The following is a 21468-nucleotide window of genomic DNA, read 5'->3' on the forward strand; positions in this document are numbered from 1 at the left end:
CAGACCACAAAATTAGAAGCTATTTCAGGGCACTTCTGAGAAACTATATTTTATTTAATATATTTTCATTTATTTTATATTTTAAGGTCTTGTTTAAGAATTTATGTATTGCAGTTCCTATTGTGTGGTCAACCGCTATTCGCTAAACTCTTTTCCAGTTGTTTGCAATCGGAAAAGAGTGATATATGGATATATTGATGTGATGTAACTGCTTTATGGTATACTGGCTCTTGTTTTTAATGGCTGCTGTTGTTTCTCCTCTGTCATCATGGTTTGACACATTGTCGTCTTTTTGCACAAGTGCCACAATTATATTGGCGTGCAGTTGGGGATGTTTTTTTGAATCACCTGTGGTGTTTGGCCTTGACAGTGAAAAATGATGATCTCTGTCTGTCTCACCTCCTCAGGTTGCAGTGTCATCTGCCCTGCAGGCAGCGAAGGTGTCTCCGCTCATAGAGAAAGTCAGTGATCACAAGGATTTCAAGAAACTTCTGAGGACCAGAACTAATGTGCTTGTCTTGTATACAAAGTCAGGTCAGTCACCACTGTTGTTTTTCAAATGCATTAAAAGTATTACAGCTTTAGCAGCTAAAAAAGGCGAGATGCCTTTGTATGTAACTGCCAATAAATGTGTTTTAGTGATCCCTAGGTCAAAAGGTATGTTTTTATGTTACCTGCAAAGGTCCATGCTACTTAACCGGATGTGTTATTACTCAGGTTGCTACACGGCTCAACAGTAAAGACGGTCCATTGCGCTGTAATTGCAAAAAAAAAAGACCTGTAATCTTTATTGAAAGCATTTTGACAAGTAGAGGAAAAAAGAAAACAAACATAACTTGTATAATATATTCAGATATTGCCATGAAAATAGCCTTGATGCTGGCATGGCCTTAAAAAGTAATAAATAAATAACAAAAAACATAAGCAATATTATAGAAAATACACTAGGCAAAAAAAACATTACCATTCCAAAAAAAAAAAAAAAAAAATGTGCTTTCAACATTTATAATAATAATGAGAAATGTTTCTTGAGTGTCAAATCAGCATATTAGAATGATTTCTGAAGGATCATGTGACACTGAAGAACGGCGTAATGGTTGCTGAAATTCAACTTTGATTTCACAGGAATAATTTCTTATTAAAATATTCAATATATTAAAATGTTTAAAAGTGTAAAAATATTTTGCAATATTTTCAGGGTTTTTATTTTTTTCCGGGTATTTCAGTATATGCAGCATAAGAGACATCTGTCAAAAACAAATAAATAAATGAATATCTTTCTGACCCCAAACTGTTTAACAGTAGTGTGCATTACTGAAAATAAACAGGGCCAGAGATAATGTTGACTGGACAACTAATCATAATTACTGGGCCAGCTAGAATTTCTTACTGTTGAGCCCTGTGCTAGTTATAAACATGCTGACTTTAACTTGCTCAGCAAGATTCTCTTCAAACTGTCGTTCCACCATGATGGTATTTAACTTGAAAGAGAAAACTTGCCATAGAAGCAGATACTTTATGGTTATGCAGTGTGTACATTGATTGTGATTTGCACCCTGACACATTTTGGAACGTGATGAATAAAATCAAGCTTGCGTTGCTAAAGTGTATATGTGTTACACGGCCTAAGGGAAAATTCATTGAGAAGGTATGATTCTTCTATATGCTAACAGACCTGTCATGCCACAATAGGTAGGGCAGCTTTGCTTTAATTGCCAAAAGCATGTTGGTGCCTTTAGATACTTGACCTTTTGTACAGTACACTTGGAGTATTCTGTACTTACCACACTCATTAGATGTGAAAATATAAATCTTATGGCCATAGACAGAGTAGATAAAGAACTTCAACACACTAAACTCCTAAACACCCTAATGCAATGCTCTCTTCCAGCTTTTAGAAAAAAAACTACCCCCAACACTGCATATTAATTTGCAACACTTCTGGGTGTTATTAGCCGAATCAGCAGTCAATGCACCATATATATATACTGTATGTATGAACGGTCCATAAACAATCTCCCACCCACAAAGCACGGGAAAGAGCCTCTCAAGGTCTTTCTATGCAAGATTTATTTGTTTCATAATTCACGACTCATTTCGAGCACATGAGGTTATTGGATAAGTCTGTGTATCGAACAGTGCGTTTGATTGATGGCTGACTAGTGCTGCTCATCCAGTGAAGCATTTCCATTAGTTGCATCCTGCTAACTGTGATAGTCCCTTTAGATTGCAGGAATGTATTCAAGATCAGGTGGTGCATAGGCACTTCTCATTCAAAACAGTACTGGTTTAAACTTCATCTTATGATTTGGAACTGAAAACAATGCGGAACCACGAAATCAATGTCCTTTTGACCTTGACCGATGTGATTAATGGGAAGAAAAGCCGATTGTAGGTTCAGTGGTGTAGTAGATGATCCCAGACTGTCACAAATGTGTAAATCTGGGGTGTAGTGGAATTGTCACTGTGTTTTTCATGCGTAGTACTTTCACACTATGTGCTGTTGTTTTGTACAGAGGTGTGTTGGCAAGTTCTTTCATCATCAATCCCTCGCCACTCATTTTCAGAAAATGATGGATGTGCAATTGTTCAAACATGTATATGTAATCAATAGGTTTTCATTTCCAAACCAGATTGTTTTTGTAATGTGAACTCAAATTTGCACCAATCAAACAAACTAAGGGAACTAGATATTGTGAACATCTGGATTCATGTACTCACCAAATATTGTATTATGTATTGTATAGTAGTATGTAGAACATATAAAGGGACTTTAGTCTCAGATAAACTGATTGACTATATTAATCTTTTTATGGTTTACATTTTTTTTAATGTTTTTGGAAGATGAGGCTGTGTGTTTTTGATCTGAAATACAGGAAAAAATTAAACATTTCTATTTTAATATTTTGTTTATTATATATATATATATATATATATATATATATATATATATATATATATATATATGATGATATGATGAAACAATTCTCATCAATGTTGAAAATGGATGTGCTGCTTAATATTCTTGTGGAGACCATGATACATTTTTTTCAGGATTATTTGATAAATATAAAGTTCAGAATAACATTTATTTGAAATTATATATTTTTTTACTGTCACTTATGTACTGCTGTTTTACCTGAAATGTTGAAAGGCTTATGGAATGTAGTGATGAATTTATGATTTTATTGCTTATGTGATATTTTAGCTCAGAATATGTTTACATACAGTTAAATAATCCGTTATTAATCTGACTGATAGCACAGTCAGAATGAAGGCTTTCATGTTAACACCAGTCAAAACAGATTTTCTCTCACTCTTACACACAGATCTTTGAAGTAGTAATAGCTTATAGCTTAGTATCTTATGAGAATGCAGATCAGACGTACTAGCTAAACATAAAAATATACTTGTTAAATTATTAAAAATCATATTTCATCATAATTGTATGTCATCTGTTCCAATGGTTTCTGTATTTTCATGTGTTATAAAAAGAAATGATGGGAAATTAAGCATTTTAATTGTGGCTATTTATAGCATGAGCTCTGCAGGTGCCATGCAGGCTACCAGGTGCTGTGGGCACAGTGCTAGAGACCACTCTAGACACATACACTAGATACAAGCTTATGATATTTAAAGGTGTTGCGGTTTCTACAACATGTCTTGTCTACAGTTGTCTAAATGTGTTTTTTGTGTCCTCAGCTTCGTCTGGAAGTGCTCATCTAAAGCTGCTGTCTGATGTGGCTCAGGCTGTGAAAGGTCAGGGTACCATCGCCTGGGTAAACTGCGGGTGAGCATCAATCGATTTAACTCTTTTATTGCTACAGTGCACTTTTCTGCCATTAATGTTGAGGCAGCTGATGTTCTGATCAGCTTGTTGTCTTTACCAGGTGTGATGCAATAAATGCAATAAAAGGTTTATAGATAGTGTTTCTGTTCAAACAGTATGTTTATGTAGAACCCTGAACTTTTTTTTTATTTCAAAAAGAAAGTAGGGTTTAACCCAGGGTTAAGTGCAGTTTGAAAAACCCTTTTGATTCTTCATAATAAGATCTCCTAAGCCTCATTTATAGCTGATATATTTATTATCTGCATCAGTATCTGTGGTGATTAACTTGGATTATCTTGTTCAATTGCATCCTCCTTCAGCTCATGCATGTCACAGCTCAGCATCTTCTGTCTGCCTCTGCTTTGAGAAAGAGATATCACAAAGGTTATTTTGATGTTTCTGTGATTAGCAATCAAAGCTTGGCTCTGAATCATTTCATAATGGCTGGGTGGTAATTGGTAGGATGTTGCAGGCAATGAAATCTGTGTCTTGTTCGCACCTAAACACACACAAAAAAGCCTAGCCAATCGTTAAAGCACGCTCTTGGCTTTGGTACATTTGGTCCCCTATGTGAAGGACTTATATAAAGCTGGGTTTAAAAAAGTAACTCCGCACAGGCAGCAGTGTGGTAGAGCAAAGCAGAGATACGCCCACATGTTCTCAACAGAAGACAGGGACCTGAGAGATGGCCAACTGCAGTCCACTGGGGGATACCATTAAGGAAGTAGGTCATGGACAGAGCAAGATCAGTATGAAGAAAATGGGAATGAGATAATTCTGGAATCTAAACAATCCATTTAGATTTTTATTGAAAACTTTATAAAATAAAACTTTACTTGGATTTTCAGCTTCCCAATTTGTCCACTCGATTTGTTTGAAGCCAGCAATCTCACACACTTACCACTTTCAGCAATTGGGACCTTTGGATATCCCTTTCAAACCCCCTGCAAGCAAAACTTATTGACTTGACCCATGACTCTAATGCTTTAGAACAGCTTATGGTGCTTGAAAAGGAGAACCAATTATTTTGGCGTCCCGAACAGGGTTGTGGGGCTGGGGAGGGTATGAAGGGGCATATCTACACATGTGTGCTGATTGCCATCTGTGATCCTGAGTCAGCTGGTTCGACACACAGCATGTCTAATTGAGTTTCCCACCTGACAGACTGAGCTATCCACCGCACCTCTCTCAGTCCTCCCACAAAGGCGTTATGTGGGAAATGCGTAATGGTAACGATGGCGTCTTATCTACCTTTAAGGAAAGGAGCCGGTTGGGGGCGGATGCTGTCAGAAGCATAATTGAATTCCGTCTCTTTGAATTTCCATTAGCATAGGGCTTTAGATCGCTGCTGAGTCCTCTCTGCTCCTATTTGTTCTTATGTAATACATTTCCATGCTCATTATCGCTCAAGGGAAGGAGAGTCTTTATAATGAAGAAATCTGGATCTCTTTGGGAGGGTGTGGGCGTATATGCGGTGACAGTGGGACCAGGTAATTGTGGGTCCTTTCTGTTCTCAGGATTTGGTGAGGTGCAAGTGTGAAGATGAAGTGCTTTGTTGCTGTTTTTATTTTTTGTCATTGGATGTATGACAAAGATGAATTTGTCTGGACCTGGAGCATTCGTTTTTTTGTGCAGTGAATTCAGAAAGCACTGATTTTTGAATCCCTCTGTGGAACTTTCCCCTAAATAGGATACAAAACAAGGCCAGAAGTCCCCTAAAAATGATCATTTTCAGCAGTTGGCCAGTGAAAGTAGTTGTTTAACCTTAAAAAAATTTTTTTATTTGTAGTTATTTTTATTTCCTATACATTTCTTAAAATAACATGAGTAACAGGGTTTAATCGCTGAGCACAATGCAGTTTGCATAAAAATTGTGAAAATGGACTGAAATTGTTTACTTGTCATCATGTAGAAAGAGTCATAATGATTTTACTTCTTGAGATAAAGACGTAATGTACTCTCAGAAAAAAAAATTGTGCAAAAGCTGTCACTGGGGGTGGTACCTTTTCAAAAGATGCACCTTTGTACCTAAAGGTTTCATATTAGTACCTAAAAGGTACCTTTATTTCTGTGAGTGTATGATGTTTAGTTACAGCTACTTTTCACACTACATAAACTACTATGTAACATAAAATTAACATATTGCATAAAACAATAAAATGCATGGAATTGATGCGTTAACCCTCTGGAGTTGATTAACGCGTATACGCGTTATGAGGCATTTTCTCCTGATAACCCCGAAAAGAACTTAAATTACACTTTCAGTTTTGATTGTACAGATAAGAGCAATACATTAATCGAATCTGTAAAGGGTCTACTTTTTGTATACAGACATAATAACAACAAAACTTTGTGCATTTATAAAATAAAGATAACAAACCAGGTGTGCTGCGCGCAGCCTTTGTCTGCGCTGATCTTCATTTACAAATGCGTCATTAAAATGAACTGTAACTCAGTGAATACTCAACGAAGAGACATGAGAGAGAGATATATAGAAAGCTTGACATGTCTACTTTTAAACTAAACAAGTGCTGCCGAAAAACAAATATTCTGTGATAAAGTAATCCATATGAAAACAACGCGATGTCCATTTTTCACGTCTCCCTTCATTATATCTAATGCGACCACGCCCCCGCGCTGAACGCTCTATTCAGATTCTAATGTTTCACTAGCTGCATTTACATGGACACTACTAATCTGATCGTAATAGGACTAGAAGCACAATCAGAATAAAAAAGTCACATGTAAATGCGTCAATCGAATTGAATTGGCCAGATCCGACTAAAATTTTGATCGGATTGTAAGGGTTGGATAATACCTTTTGTAATCCGAGCGAGAGGACATGTAAACACTTGATCGGATTGAAAACCAAAACGGGAAAGTACTGCGCATGCGCAGTGACGTGGAAATAGCGTAATGACGTATGACGTGTGGAATGAGCTGTTCTTCCTGGTGACAAGTATCATAAAGTATCATAAATAAGTGTCCTGTCATTATAAAACTCCCCTTTTGCTCAGCGTATGTGAAGTGGAACAGGACCACGTCCCACCACTCCTTGTTTAAGACTCTCATCAACAGACAACTAGTTTTTGGTGTGGGAAGGGGCACTTTTACACCTTTTTTTTTTTTTTTTTTTTTTAAGTAATGTTAAGCAGCACACAGATCATGTGATAGTCGTTGCCTAATTAGGACCCGAAGTAGATAAATATCACATGTGCTTTTTAAAACCGTATGCAACAGCAGCGGGAAACTCTGTATATTCATGCTGTGTGCGCATGTCAAAAGAGTAAATCCGATCAGAAGCTTGTGACATGTAAATGCGCATATCAACCCAATCACTTTATTTAGCGTTTATGTAAACACTACGTTCGGATTCGTCAATCAGAATGAATTCAATCCAATGGAAGCAAAAAGTGTCCATGCAAATGCACCTACTGAAGCGCGTGGCTTGAATACGCCCACACAACAGAAGACAACACAGCGAGACTGTTCTTCAAGTTTTTTTATTTTACTGTTTGCTTCGCGATGAGAGGAATAAGACATACTTCACCCCAAAAAGATGTGATTTGGAAATAGTTTTCACATAACGTGTAAACATTTTACTAGTTAGACTTTTTCCAAACTACAATTCCTGACTAAATGTATAATCAAGTGAAACATTATGAAGTTTCAATAACAATATACACTACTATACCATTCAAAAGCTTGATGTAAATAATATAAATGTAACAAATAAATGTAACTGTAAAAAAAGTAACAAACAATGCTGTTCTTTCAATTTATCCCCCCCTAAAAAAACCTGAAAAAATATTCTCAGCTCTTTTCAACATTAATAATAATAGTGGTAATAATAACAATAAATGTTTTTTTTTTTTTTTTTTTTGTAGAAAATCTGATTGTTAAAACGATTTCTGAAGGATTGTGTGACTGGAGTAATGATGCAAAAAATTCAGCTTTGAAAGTCAGCTTTGATTGTTCCTAATAAACTGTTTAACTGCACTCGCAAGTGGATATTAAATTATGTTGTGGGATAATTAAATATATTCTAAATAAACTACAAAAATTAAATTTGTCCTCACATTCTTTCTTGTAACTCCTCCCTCTCAGTGACACACAGCCGACTGAAAGGCTCATTATGCAGCTCATTATGCGGGCCTTTTTCTTCTCAGGTGTAAATCACAATGATATTCATGATAGTTGACGCCTACTCGCATATGACTTTTACCAACAAAAAGTGTCTTAGAAAACTTTAATCAATCTATTGTTTTCTGTAAGTGAGTAAACAAGATGATTTTCACATAATTTAGAAAGAAAAATTCTAGGCTACAAGCTCCAGTTCTCAAAAGTCCCGGGAATATATGTGTTTTATTGCCTTGTTCAAGTGATTAATCGCATAACATTTTTTTTCTCAAAAACACAACCATGTACATACATGCTGCTCACATATTATTATAGCCAAGTATGTGCTGATTACAATGAGATTAGACTTTAGCCATTTAGATATTTATAAGAAACTGAAAAAAGCACAAATGTCAGGACATGACAAAACTTCTCCAGGCCCCAAAAATACCCTTAGACCTCAGAGGGTTAAAAGAGTCTTGGGATTCAAAGTGTAGCACATTGTTGAATGTGCCCTGTCTACACAATGCATATCACCAGTGCCACATACTTGTACAAAATCCATTTGATGTGCAGGACGTTTTGAAGCATGCTATTCTGCTGCAAGGAATTGCTAAAGCAGAGCAGGATGGAAAAAACACTTAACTCTTCTTATCTAGAGACCTGTGGCTCTGAATTAAAGCAAGCAGAGCTTATGTATAATACACTGTAGCAACTGAATGTCTTGTCCTTCAAAAAGAGAAGAATGACAGGGTTTGCCAAAACTTAGAAGCAGCCCTTACATTAGCTTATTGCTGTGGTCATCTGTCGCTTCCCATGAGCGGTCTCGTATTGCTGCTACAGCAATTTATTTAATGTCTTGGGACATTAATTGTATCACTTCACTTTTTTGCTGCATCAATTTGCATGACAAATGTCCTTCGAGGACTTGTGTTATAATAGAATTATGTGATTATAATATTTGTTGAGCATAATTCGCTATGACTTAATGTTCGCTTTCGCCTCTGAGTTTGCACAAAAAGTATGAAGTTAATTGATTGTGCTTGCAGACACTTTACAGAACATGGCTGCTTTAAACTTTTGTTTTCCTTGCATTTTTACCAGGATTGTGAACCATTCATTGGTCCTTCAGAGTTTGCTAGCAAAGTTATATATTGTAATATGAATTTAAAGAGTGTGTATTTTAACTGTTATTATTTTAACTGCTAGTATTTTTAATACATATCATAATATAATAATCAATTATTACAATTGTAACTTTGTCTGATTTCCTGATTTCCTGTTTTATATGCATTATTTACTGAATGTGATTAAGTGATTGAATATTCATATTTTTGTCTGTTGGTTCGCCTTTACAGGGATTCAGAAGGACGCAAACTCTGTAAAAAAGTCAAGGTAGACCCCAGCTCGAAAACCACTGGAGTTGAGGTCTTGCATTACAAGTAAGAATAGTCGTCATCTTATTATTATTGTTTTTGAGATTCATGAGCGCAGCAATTCATCTTTACATTTTGTGTTGCTTTTAGGGATGGGACCTTCCACACAGAATATAACAGACCAGCCACATTTAAGGTAATTTCTCAGAAAATTGCATTTTGATGAAGTCATCACTGACACAAATCACAGCATTTTTGAAGCTTCTTTCAAAACCCAGTTCATATATATTTTTTTGTTAGACATATGGATTGACAAGCTGCATTTCCACTAAATAACGTCAGTGCCTTTTCGGATGCGTATTCTGTCAACTGTTAGTGGATGATTCACTCTTTGTTGCTATTTACTCGCTTGATGTCCACAGTTTTCCCATTGCTGCTATTTCACAGTACTCAGCCTCAAGCAGTAGAGACAGAAACCCTTAGTTCATAAGTAGACGAATCAAACTTGTCCCCCATTGGTTTCTCTCACCTATCTCATTCTCCACACACCTTTCGACTCAATTATGACCGAATGTGACGAGGCGTTGATGAATGACTCTGGAATGAGGAGATCTGTAATTTGAATATGTTAAAAATGAATGAGCTGAGCTATGCTGGATGATGAGACAGTGATGGGACATGTTCGCTGGCGCCACTGGTGTGGAACGAATGGAGAGCTCTTATTAAATGCACCTGCTGTTAAGTACCACATATTGCTCTTCATTTTCCCTTGGTACAGCAGTAAAGTTGTACTTTGAGTGCTTCATGTCAAGGGAGCGCTTATTTCCTAATGTCTTGCATGCATAGATTAGGATATAATTTAGAGTAATTGCACAAGAGAGGACCGGTTTTAATTGGTGATCAATCTCTGCACTTTTTTATATATTTAAGTTAGATCACACTTTGAGCAAGTTTGGATTACAGATCTCACTATGTTTTAGAAATATGTCCATCGTTTTTGTTCTTTTTTTTTTTTAAGAAGCATGTTTACTTGTTTTTACTTGTTTACTTGTTACTTGTTTTTGCATGTTTACTGACTACTACTGTTTGAACGTTTGTGGTCAGTAAGATTATTTTTTTAGTTTACTTTTAAATGGTCGTGTACACTCTATTGTGCAAATAGGTCAGTATCTCTGATCTCACAATGATTCACTATTAAAATGAAATGCATACAGTGAGTTGACCATTTTTTGACAGTGAAAGATGATTCTCTAATGGTCTCTTTTCAGAGTTTGTATCTATTCTCTCACCTCTTTTAGTCCATGGTGGCATTCCTGAAAGACCCTGCAGGTGCCCCCCTGTGGGAGGAGAACCCTGAGGCTAAAGATGTTGTTCACATCGAGTCAGAGAAGGTAAGTATCTCTCTCTAAAGCTCACTGCGGCGAAGATCGGTTTTCTTCTGAGTTTTTATCAGGTGTGGGAACTTCACAAAGAACAAAAGACGTAGCTGAACAATCTGCAATAGAAGAACCTGTCTATTCTTCTGTCTCTAGAGGCTAAATCTGGCAGCTGGTCTAGGTGCCCAGAAACAACTGTGGTCTTAAATGCCCTAGCCTTACATTTTTAGACCATTTGAGTATGTGAAAAAGAAAAAAAGTTAAATCTGAAGACAGATTTATGATGTAGTATCTCATCCAAAATCATTTGTTTAAAATAACTTTTTCATGGCATCTTTATCACAGTAGTGATAAACAGATTTATTTATTTTTAAGTCACACTATGAATGGCTGCACATTCAGTGTTAATTAAATACTTTACATACTTGACCATGAAAGTGAAATAAATTGTGTACTTTAAAATAGATTGAGTCAAATATGTTCAGCAATAGCCTCTTTTCAAAACAGAAAGCACACACTGCAGATGACGGTCAACAGCTACACTTTTAACAGGGCTTAAAGTTCTCCGGCACCGTGCTGGATTTCCGGTGTTGTGCCCAATTAATAATTTGGCAGGGGGTCAAAATTGGGCACAACACCGACGTGCAGTGTTTAATCCTACATAAAAAAAATCACTTTTGAGTCCATGCGTTTGCCTACCAATGGTATGAGAGGTGCAACTTTCCCTCTCAACCAAACTAACATTAGTAGCCAGTCAGAATGTTTTGCTTTTATAAACACGAGACGCGCATAATTCAATTGCAAAGTCGCAGCCCTGATGAATGGAGAAGCGCGACAAAAAGCTGCGAGGCGAAATGGTCAAATATATCCATCTAGCACGTATTTACATAGAAAAGCTCATTATAAAGCAGCGGAGCTTTGTAAACAGCTCTGAGTAATCATGTCATCTCAATAAGAATGATATGAGTGCTAAAACATATTTACCGGGATTTCTGGAAAGGTCCTGTTCACACATGATCTATTAATGGTAACTTTACCAGTAATTTACCAGTAAAGGCTGTATGTGTGAAAGGGGCTAAACTCTTCCTCTGTATATACGCTGTGAATTTGAATTGCTTAATGTAATCTGAAAAAAAAACGTGTCCTCATTGTTAGTTTATATAAAAAAATAGTCATACTAAAGCCTGGTTTTCACTTAGGTATGTTTGTGTTACTAAAAAAAAAATAGGATTACTCATTTGTCAAAATAACCAGTAGATTCATTGATTACCAAAATAATTAGTTTACAGCCCTAGATTAGTTAAAATATTTCAAAATATAACTGCATTGTTTTACTTTTTGTAATAAAAATACAAACATTTTTTTGAAAAATTCTTAAAAATAGTATTAAAATATTGTCACATTCTAGTGAACCAAGTATCTGTGTGTTCAAGTATCAAGTGTTTTGTCACACCCCTAGTGTCGATAAGTGATGATATATACTTCATAATTTTCCTAGTGTATGATACAGCTTTCATTCTGCAGGTCAGTCATATATTCATGAAAAAGAAAATCAGTTTGAATAAAGAAAGCAATAACTTTGCCATAGTATCCTTTCAAATGTTAAAGTTGTAACAGTCATTGAATGCTTTACATGTGCTCTCCCGCCCTGCCCCGGAAAAAAGTTCAGGCTCAGGATTTTATTTTTTTGCTTTAACTCGGTTTAATAATGAAGGCTTTAAAACATCTTTGAAGAGCTCATTAATTTCTAACATTTATTTTTGTTTCTGTGGATTATAGAGTTGATTACTGTAGCACTGTATTGGTTTATGATGAAGTAATGAAGCAATATATCATGTTGGTGAAAGTTGCCAGGAAATCTCTGCCCTTGTTTGTTGGTTTTACTGAGATCACCTAAAATTCTTCTAAAGTTTATAGCCACCCAGCCTGAGTGTTTGACAAACTCAATTTATGCTATTTGGTTTGCAGGACTTCCGTAAGCTGCTGAAAAGAGAGGAGCGGCCAATCCTCATGATGTTTTACGCCCCATGTGAGTCACCTCTGTCTGTAATCATCCACTACTAGACACTTCATATGATGCAAACTGTGTGCAAACATGCAAGAAGTGCCATGTTCAAGCAAAACAAACCCTGTGAAGTTTGATTGTGTGTGGCTGAAGCAATGTAGGTTGTGAATGCAGTCGAGATGTCATTAAGATGTCCAGCATTTGTCAGTGTGACATAAACAAGAGTTTAACTTCCAAAGACTTTTCTCATTGATCTTAATTCCTCGTATAGTGCTCAGAGGAACCCAAAAGCTCATTACCGAAATACTAAGTCTTGAAGATAAGGAACCAGCCAAAATTATATTTAGATTGACAAATGTAGAGAACCTTTGGGTATCAACTCTTTCATTTATTTCTTGCCAAGACTCCAGACATTAAGTTATCATAACTTTGGTGTATTTACTATATGAACATTCTATCATAATAGTAATATTGATTAATATTGTGCAGCCTTTCAGTAAAAAAAAAAAAAAAAAAAACATGGCGTGATCATATTTATTATTGTTTAAAATAAATTGCATGTGAAATCTAGTTATTTCAATGGGAATGTGTGCGATCATGAAGGACGAAAGATTCTCACACACAGATTTCCACTTTGGTCACTTGGTTTCACTACATTTCCCTACAGAAAGCTGCTTGGTTTTGAAAGTGACATCTGTGAGAGCTATGATTCATTAACGCTACATTTGTGGCAATAGGCTCTGGATGATTTTCAGTAATGTATCTTACACTGTAACATCTCTTCTACATGTAGGGTGTGGCGTATGTAAAAGGATGCAGCCAATTTTCCAGCAAGCAGCCACTGAGACAAAAGGGAAATATGTAAGTGCACTACTAGCATTTCAGAATCATGGCCTATTGATTCCTCTGTTTCTTTTTTTCCCTCCTAGACTGTATCTCAATATATTTTTCTGATTCATTTGTTGAATTACCTAACAGGTGGGATGTTTTTGTGAAACCATTGATGTCCCTTTTTGACAGAACGTTTAGTTCCCCCTCATTACAGGAAGAAGCAATTTTGCTTAAAAGCCCTTCTGCTGATTTCATAGTATAGTTATAGCATATACTTCCTGCTGTTGAAGTCTATGGTGAAGTATGGATTATATGCCAGTTTAGCTCAATATCTCTATGTGCACTGCTGGGAGAACCACAGTAAACCTCACCACACATGTTTCTCCTTTTTTTTTTTTTTTTTTATCTCCCTCCATCTTTTCCTCCATCTCTCATCTTAGAATGTTGACAGAAGCACAAACATGGATGGCTTGAACTTTCATTCAAACTAAAATGGTCCAAATCGAAATTGAACATTTTTTTAAGAAGACCCCGCTGTAAATGTCAAAGCGGGAGTGTTTTCTACATGGAAGCTTGTGTAAGTCAACAGAACATTTCTTAGTATTGTGCAGCTAAAACCATGGAAAGGTTCTTTTGTTCCTTTTATCTACTATTAAACTCAAAAAAGTATTGCATAAACAAAAAAACTATTTTAGAAATATGTTACAATACATTTCAATTTGATTACTTAGTGTTAGCTATCATAAACTATCAATGAACAATGTTTTTACAGTATTTATTAATCTAGTTTAATGTTAGTTTATACATACACTACTTTTTGGGGTTGGAAAGTTTTTTTCTCCCCTATGATTTAGAAAAATCTGATAAAGGCTACATTTATATGATAACTAATATATTCGTATTGTGAAATATTCTTAAAACCATTTTTTGTTTTTATATACATTTAAAATTTACATTTTTACCTGTGATCAGAAATTCAAATTCAGCATTCATTACTTCAGTCTTGTCACATGATCCTTCAGAAATCATTTTAATATGTTGATTTGGTGATTAAGAAATATTTCTCATTGTGTTAGCTTGATAATTTTTAAGGACTTTTTAACAGGTTTTTGATGAATAGAAGTTTGAAAAGAACAAAAGATCTTGATCAGTTTAATGTGTCCTTGCTAAATAAAACAATACATTTATTTAAAAAAAAATCTCTCTAATCCCAGAATTGGGAACAGTAGTGTATACTAATAAATGTTTACCATTTCAACTTGTACATACTATAATTATAGTATTTTAAACAAACATTTATTTAAACAAACATCAATAAACTAATGTTAATGAACTGAACCTTACTGTAAAGTATTTATTATCATTATTGTTCTTTTCATATGGATATTTAAGCAGTATTTTTTCTCTAACTCCAGACTGATGAGTGAGCACTAGTAAATAAGCTGTTTGTTTGAAGATTTGGAAAGGGTAACTTTGCTGCCTCCTGTGTTTCTGAGTTTCCACGTACGTGTGGCGAAAAGCTGATAGCACTGCAGGAACATTGATGGATTTGAGTAGTAATCGCTGGTCAGCAGAGTTTGTCTGCATATTTTTCATTGGCCTGACGGATGCGTACGGGCCACCGGAGACGATTTGTGACTTACTTTTGGATAATATAAATTTATTTTAGAATACATCATCAAGCATAGACTGTCATAACGGTGCAGTTTGTTTGAATTAACGGCACAAGCTGTATTTTTTCAACTTAGCAATGTGACGCGCTATAAAAATGGATGAAGTTCACTCATGTTTTGATGTGTCCAAACACAAAGTAAACTGAGGCTGTAGTCACTAAAAGTAGATTTCCTCCAAAACCAAAGTGAGTTGAAATTGCTTTCGGGGGGCGATTAGCATGTCAGGTCAAACCTTGCAAAGTCATGAGAGAGATGGATATTTACTGTGGGCCACTTCACTGCATGCCATCTGTATCGACAAGCTTTCTGTTTACTCTCTGATGTGGCCATTCATCTTAATTTTCCTGTATTTGAGGTGCTAGACAGGGATTATTTGTGTCAAGCCTAATTCATTGCTTTTGTGTAGGTGTTGGCAGGGATGAACGTGCACCCGGCTGAGTTTGACGGGCTAAAACAGGAGTTCAGCGTCAAGGGCTACCCAACCTTCTGCTACTTTGAGTAAGTTTGTCTTGATTCTTGACTTGAATGCACAAACAAAGTCACCTTTTGAAGATCCGAATAAAAGGGACTAAATTGCTAAGCTTTGAATTTGATTGATATTAAAGCCCTTTTGATGTTACAGTGTATATCTATACCATTGTTGCCAAGTAAATTATTTTATGGCACAAAATAGGACCCTTAACCCCTGGGGATCCAAGATGTAGGATGTAAACATACAATAAAACAAAAAAAAAACGTGCACAAACAAAACCAAATTATACCCTGTGGCTCGTGACGATACATTGATGTGTAAAACCACAAAACGATAGGTCAGTGCAAGAAACTGGACAGTATTTATATTGTTTTTTTTAACCTCTGCACTAAAATGAACCATTGACACTCTTTCTACAATCTCATTTGGGAGTGTCAACAGTCCATTTGAGCCGCAGGGTTTAATTTGGTTTTGTTTGTGTATGTTTTTTTTTTTTTGCTTTATTGTATGTTTTAGCCGTGATTTCCATCCACTTGCATTATATGACTGACGAACTGCAACGGTTTGAGTTAAATATCTCAGTTTGTGTTCTACTGAAGAAACAAAGTCACCTACATCTTGGATGCCCCGGGGGTAAGCAGATAAACATCAAATTTTCATTTTTGGGTGAACTATCCCTTTAATGTAACTTAATTGTAGAAAACTAGATCACCAAATAAAAACAAGGCATTGCAATATTAACTTAAGATTATGTCGCCAGCAAAATCGTTGTATTTTGTAAGTACTTGATATTGACTTTTTTCTTAAGCAAGTTCTGTTTTATTGTAACACTAGTGTCATAGAGTTGTAAATTCATTTATTTGAAGAAAACTATCCAATTAAGGACTGAAGACTTTTTGGAGATGTCCATGCTTTTTCTAAAAGCATTCATCAGTCTTTTATTTTCTCTTGAAAGCCCAAGTACATGAAATGTCAGCATAAGAAAATGCACCTTAGTGAACATTAGTTGTATGGAGTGTTACATTTAAATGTATAACATCAGGGGATTTTACTTACTTCATATTACTGACAACAGTACTGTTAAATATTGGATAAAGAATAAAAATGAAAGTCCAAGGATACTATTTAAAGGCTTTTGTTATTAAGTTATGTTAATCAAAGATTTAAATATTTGAATTCTAGTAAATATGTGTTGAAATAATAGTTTGAACTTAGAGCACGAAATGTTCTTGACCACTGCGCAATTTAGCATTGCAGGCAGATAATTGATTTCCTTTATTTGAAAAAGTACTTGTTTCTTCCCCAAAATAATCTTTGCATATTAAAAGGGTTCAAATGAATTCATTTCTGAGACAGTTTTGGGGCAGCTTTTTATATGTAGCATACTAGAACTAAAAGCACCAGCAAAAGGCATGATTTATGATCTTAAATGAATCAGAGAATTTTAATGTGTATTCTCTGCATGGTACAATTTGTCCAGAGCATTTTTCCTGTATATATAGACTTGTGGCAACAGCTGTGTGCATTTAGCTTCTGTTTAGTGCTCCTTCGTTTCACAGCTGTTTTAATTACTAAAAGGTTAATTAAACACGGCCCTCCGCCCAAGGCCAGATCTTTACACGACTGCCCCACACCTCCCCACCTCAGCACTGCTCTTTTGAATCAAAGAATATTTCACTGATGCACTATTTGTCTTCCGATCAAAGGGAGTGTAATTCTTTAGATATAATTCAAATAGAAAATCATTTAATTTCATTGTATTGCATTGCAAACAGATCTACATTTAAGCTTGAGGTCCAATGCACGAATCCTTCTTACGCATGCTGCTGTGTGTTCAAAAGCATTTCTGTATACATTCGTGATCTCGTCTGCTTGTGGTTGTATGGATTAGTAAGGGCACAAAGGCTGCTAGCTGAAGTCTTTGATTATGCTAAGAGCCCTGGGCCAAATGGCTTAATTAGCTTTGAGTCAAACGCTCATTTAAAATGTTTATCTTGGACAGCAAGAAGCGAGCAGCAGTCTTAGATGCCTTGGATCTTTGTTGTGTGGGTACAAATATCCTAAGCTGTCTAGTGCAATTTATGTTGACAATATAAGCACTAATATATATTGACTTCAACCGTTTAGGATGTCCTTTCTGAAAGAAGGCAAGATTTGAAGTATGTTTTTTGTAAAAATCAATACTAATAGCTTTAAACAAACCTCCAGTTTCTGTTTTACAAACTTTTGGCCATGTTTTTGTACAGAGAGTAGAGAGAGGACAGGAAATAATGGGATCGTGATAGGAACGCAGGCCAGAATCGATCCCTAATCTTTTGCACTGTGGCGAAAGTATGTGTACAAATCACTAAGCCATGGCTCCAACCTATTTTACTATTTATTTTTTTCTCTCTCTCTAAAATTGTCCAGTTCATATTGGTAAAAATGTTTTGTTTGTTCATAATTAAATGATTTGTGTTGCTTTGGATTTTATGAGCCAGTTTATGATTAATCATTTTGTTCTTTCTACAAAAAGGAAGGGGAAATTCTTGCATCACTATGAGAATTATGGAGCCACCTCTAAAGACATCGCTGATTGGTTGAAAAAGTGAGTAAACTTTGTTTAAACTCTCATCATACACAGCCTCTCTTTATTCATTCTTACGCCCTTTACTATTTTAAAAGCAGTAAAGAATCGCTGTGTTTGCAAGAGGTGTGACATCTTGGACTTCTGTCTCTAGTCTCTAACATTACCCAGTGAGTGTTTTACAGGAACTGTGGTGTAAAAGATATGATGCCCACTGTAAAACACTGGATGTAAACACTCCTCTGTGCCTCCTAACAGAGATGTGATGAGGCTTTAAAACCTCTGCAGTGTCTTAACCAACTATCAAAGTGACAAAGTGAACAAAATGTACTACAGTCTTCACATCTCAGAGATTAACTTCACTAGAGCTGTGCATGCAATGCAACATGTAATTTATGGAGTGCATGAATCTTCCAGTCATACAGTGGCACAATATTTTACCTAGCAACATTAAGAGAAAAACATTCAGTGACATTGCTGATGCAGTGAAACCAGACTAGATGAACTAAACCAGATTAACATGCTGTGTCCTGAGCAGTGTTTGTAGTGTTAAGTTATGTGCTTTGGCATGACACATTAGTAGTTCTTGAGTAGTATGAGGAATTTTCTTCATATTGGAATAAAGTCTGGTCCACTTATTCTGGTCAGTAACTTCCCACTTAGACTGGAAGAGACTGTTTGATCAATATGTCACAAGACCAGCCACAGTCACAGCTTGGTTTGTATTTTCATGTTGCTTAAGGGCAGGTAAATCCGAGTTTGAAATGAAACCACTGTTAAAAATTATTTGTATTGCGAACAACATAAAAGTAGAAAGCAAGGAGAAAAAATAGAATAAGTAGAAATATATATATATATATATATATATATATATATATATATATATATTTATCAGAGACCAGTTTCATGTAACTCATTGTCAAATTTGATGGCTTGATGCCAATCTGGATCTGATTCTATTTCTGCAACTCTTTGGCATATTAACACCAAGCTCTATGTGTGTCATTATCATTTCCTGGCAGCACCACCTATTGGTCAAATGAGATAAGCAATTAATGCAAATTACAAGTGATTGTATTTTTGGATATTAACCATTTCGCTTAAAATCATCAAAAATTGTCTTTGATAACTAATTCTTTCAACATTTATTTAGCAAGGATAATTCTCCTTAGTTGCTGCTTGTGCAGTTTAATTTTAATAATATTTCACAATATTACTGTTTTTACTAGTTTCTACTGGTTTCTTTCAGTTTTTACTACTGTTTCTATTTTTGATCAAATAAATGCAGTCTGGGTGATCATAAAGACTTCTTTCATGAACAAACCTTGCTGACTCTAAACCTTCAAACAGTATGGTTACAAAAATGTTATTAAATTATGATCACTTTTAGGATGACAGATAAAATGAAAAAAGTCATCCATGGCTCCTAAAAGTTTCTAACCAGTTAGTTTGGATCAGTTATTTAATCAGCTCGCACCATGTTTGTATAAGACAGTCAAAGAAGGAACTGTGGGTGGTCAATAGTTTGTGAGACAGAAAATCATTATTGTGATTTCATAAACTATATAACAGCTGGAGCTGATTGACCAGTACAAGTGTATGTTAAGAGACTTAAATCTGTGACCTCCTGCTCTAAAAGTGCCTGCAGATGTATCTCTGGCTTGTCTTGTAGAATTAATTATGAATGAAGATAGTGAGAGTTTACCCACTGAATGCTTGTGTTTGCCAGTGTTTATCCCTGGCAAAGTTGCCTCTGGCTAGTCTTTGTTCAGCTCACGCACTTCTAGGAGACAAGCTCTTGGCTCTATCCACTCTACGAAGGAATCATTTGGGCCACACTTACATGGGCACAGGGCCTGTGAGGAGACAGATGTGAATTGCGAGCTCAGACTAGCTCTCTTTAGTCATGTGGGTGTGACCGTTCCTCACCAGATGTAGAGCTGAAATGAGTTATGAGATGTAAATTGGCAGTGTCCAACTTGGAGTTTAGGTGTCTCACATTAGTCATTTGTAGGGTTTTGAGTCATGAAGTTCAGGCCTTTGAAACAACAAAAACATTTTGACTAATGGAAATTTTTTTAACTACTGGTTTAATATGTTGCACAGCCCCCAGCCGCCACAGCCTAAAACTCCTGAGGTGCCCTGGTCTGAGTCCGCCTCGGCGGTCTTTCATCTGACCGATGAGTCTTTTGACACATTCCTGGAGGAGCATCCTTCAGTCCTGGTCATGTTCTACGCTCCCTGTGAGTATCAACAACACAGCTCTTGCAGGACTTAGGGTTTAAATGGCTTTAAAATGTTACCCTCATGTCGTTCCAAATCCATATGACTTTTATTTATTCTGTGGGATGCAAAAGGTTTTTTGTCCATACAATTAAAGTCAATGACATCCACTGTAGATTTGGACTCCATTGACTTTCTATATATGGACAAAAACTGTTGAAACTTTGTTACCTTCTACCTTTTGAGTTCCACAGAAGAGAGAAAGTTCTGCAGGTTTGGAATGACATTAGGGTGAGTAAATGCTGACATAATTTTAATTTTAGGGTGAACTTGAATTGTTAGAATTATGTTCCAGTTGTAAAAAAACAATACATTACGATTATGTTTTGGACATGTTATTATGATAACAATTATAATGTTTTGCACATGTATTAAGGCAGAACTGGTTGTAGTTTTTGAAGTACATTGGAGTATACTAAAGTACCATGGTACTGTATACATGAATGTACATTTATATACAGTATACCATGGTCCTCAATGATCCATACAGCCTACTGTCAAATATGCATATACTGTTCAATGGTTTATTCATGGGAATCCAATTACCTTTTTTTTTTTTTTTTTTTTGAGTAAATTCTAAGTTGAACCACTGTAGAGGTCAGAGAGAGACAAAAAAAAATGATGTTTTTGTTTACCAATTTTATTCTCAAATGTTTCTACCTGACACCGATTTGCTGATATTAGTAGGTTGGTAGTATGTCAGTTTCTTAGGATTGAAGGAAGATGGCTCTCAGCTTTCATACATTTTTGATCAAACATCTCTGATAGAACACATTCATTTCCTGTATGGCACAGGGTATATCCTACCAAGCCACCACTGAGCATATGTGCACATACTCTCTCTCCACATAAAAACACTGTCAAGGTACCGGATGAATTGTTTACATTCTCATCAACAAGGTCAAATGCAATATCCTTGTTTACACACAAAAATCGCT

At 35.8% G+C, this 21468-nt stretch overlaps 1 protein-coding gene across 1 annotated transcript in view; it reads left to right on the forward strand.

The window, feature by feature from the left end:
* LOC132095402 (protein disulfide-isomerase A5-like) overlaps window positions 1–21468 on the forward strand; it is a 48091-nt gene that overhangs the window by 10018 nt on the left and 16605 nt on the right. The window contains exons 2-11 of the mRNA XM_059500337.1: window positions 408–534; window positions 3703–3790; window positions 9307–9390; window positions 9475–9520; window positions 10623–10715; window positions 12669–12729; window positions 13499–13566; window positions 15616–15707; window positions 18197–18268; window positions 20354–20490. Of these exons, the coding sequence (XP_059356320.1) occupies window positions 408–534; window positions 3703–3790; window positions 9307–9390; window positions 9475–9520; window positions 10623–10715; window positions 12669–12729; window positions 13499–13566; window positions 15616–15707; window positions 18197–18268; window positions 20354–20490 (868 nt within the window). The remainder of the gene's footprint in view (window positions 1–407; window positions 535–3702; window positions 3791–9306; window positions 9391–9474; window positions 9521–10622; window positions 10716–12668; window positions 12730–13498; window positions 13567–15615; window positions 15708–18196; window positions 18269–20353; window positions 20491–21468) is intronic.

This window comes from Carassius carassius, chromosome 19, assembly GCF_963082965.1.
Source record: "Carassius carassius chromosome 19, fCarCar2.1, whole genome shotgun sequence".
NCBI lineage: Eukaryota > Metazoa > Chordata > Actinopteri > Cypriniformes > Cyprinidae > Carassius > Carassius carassius.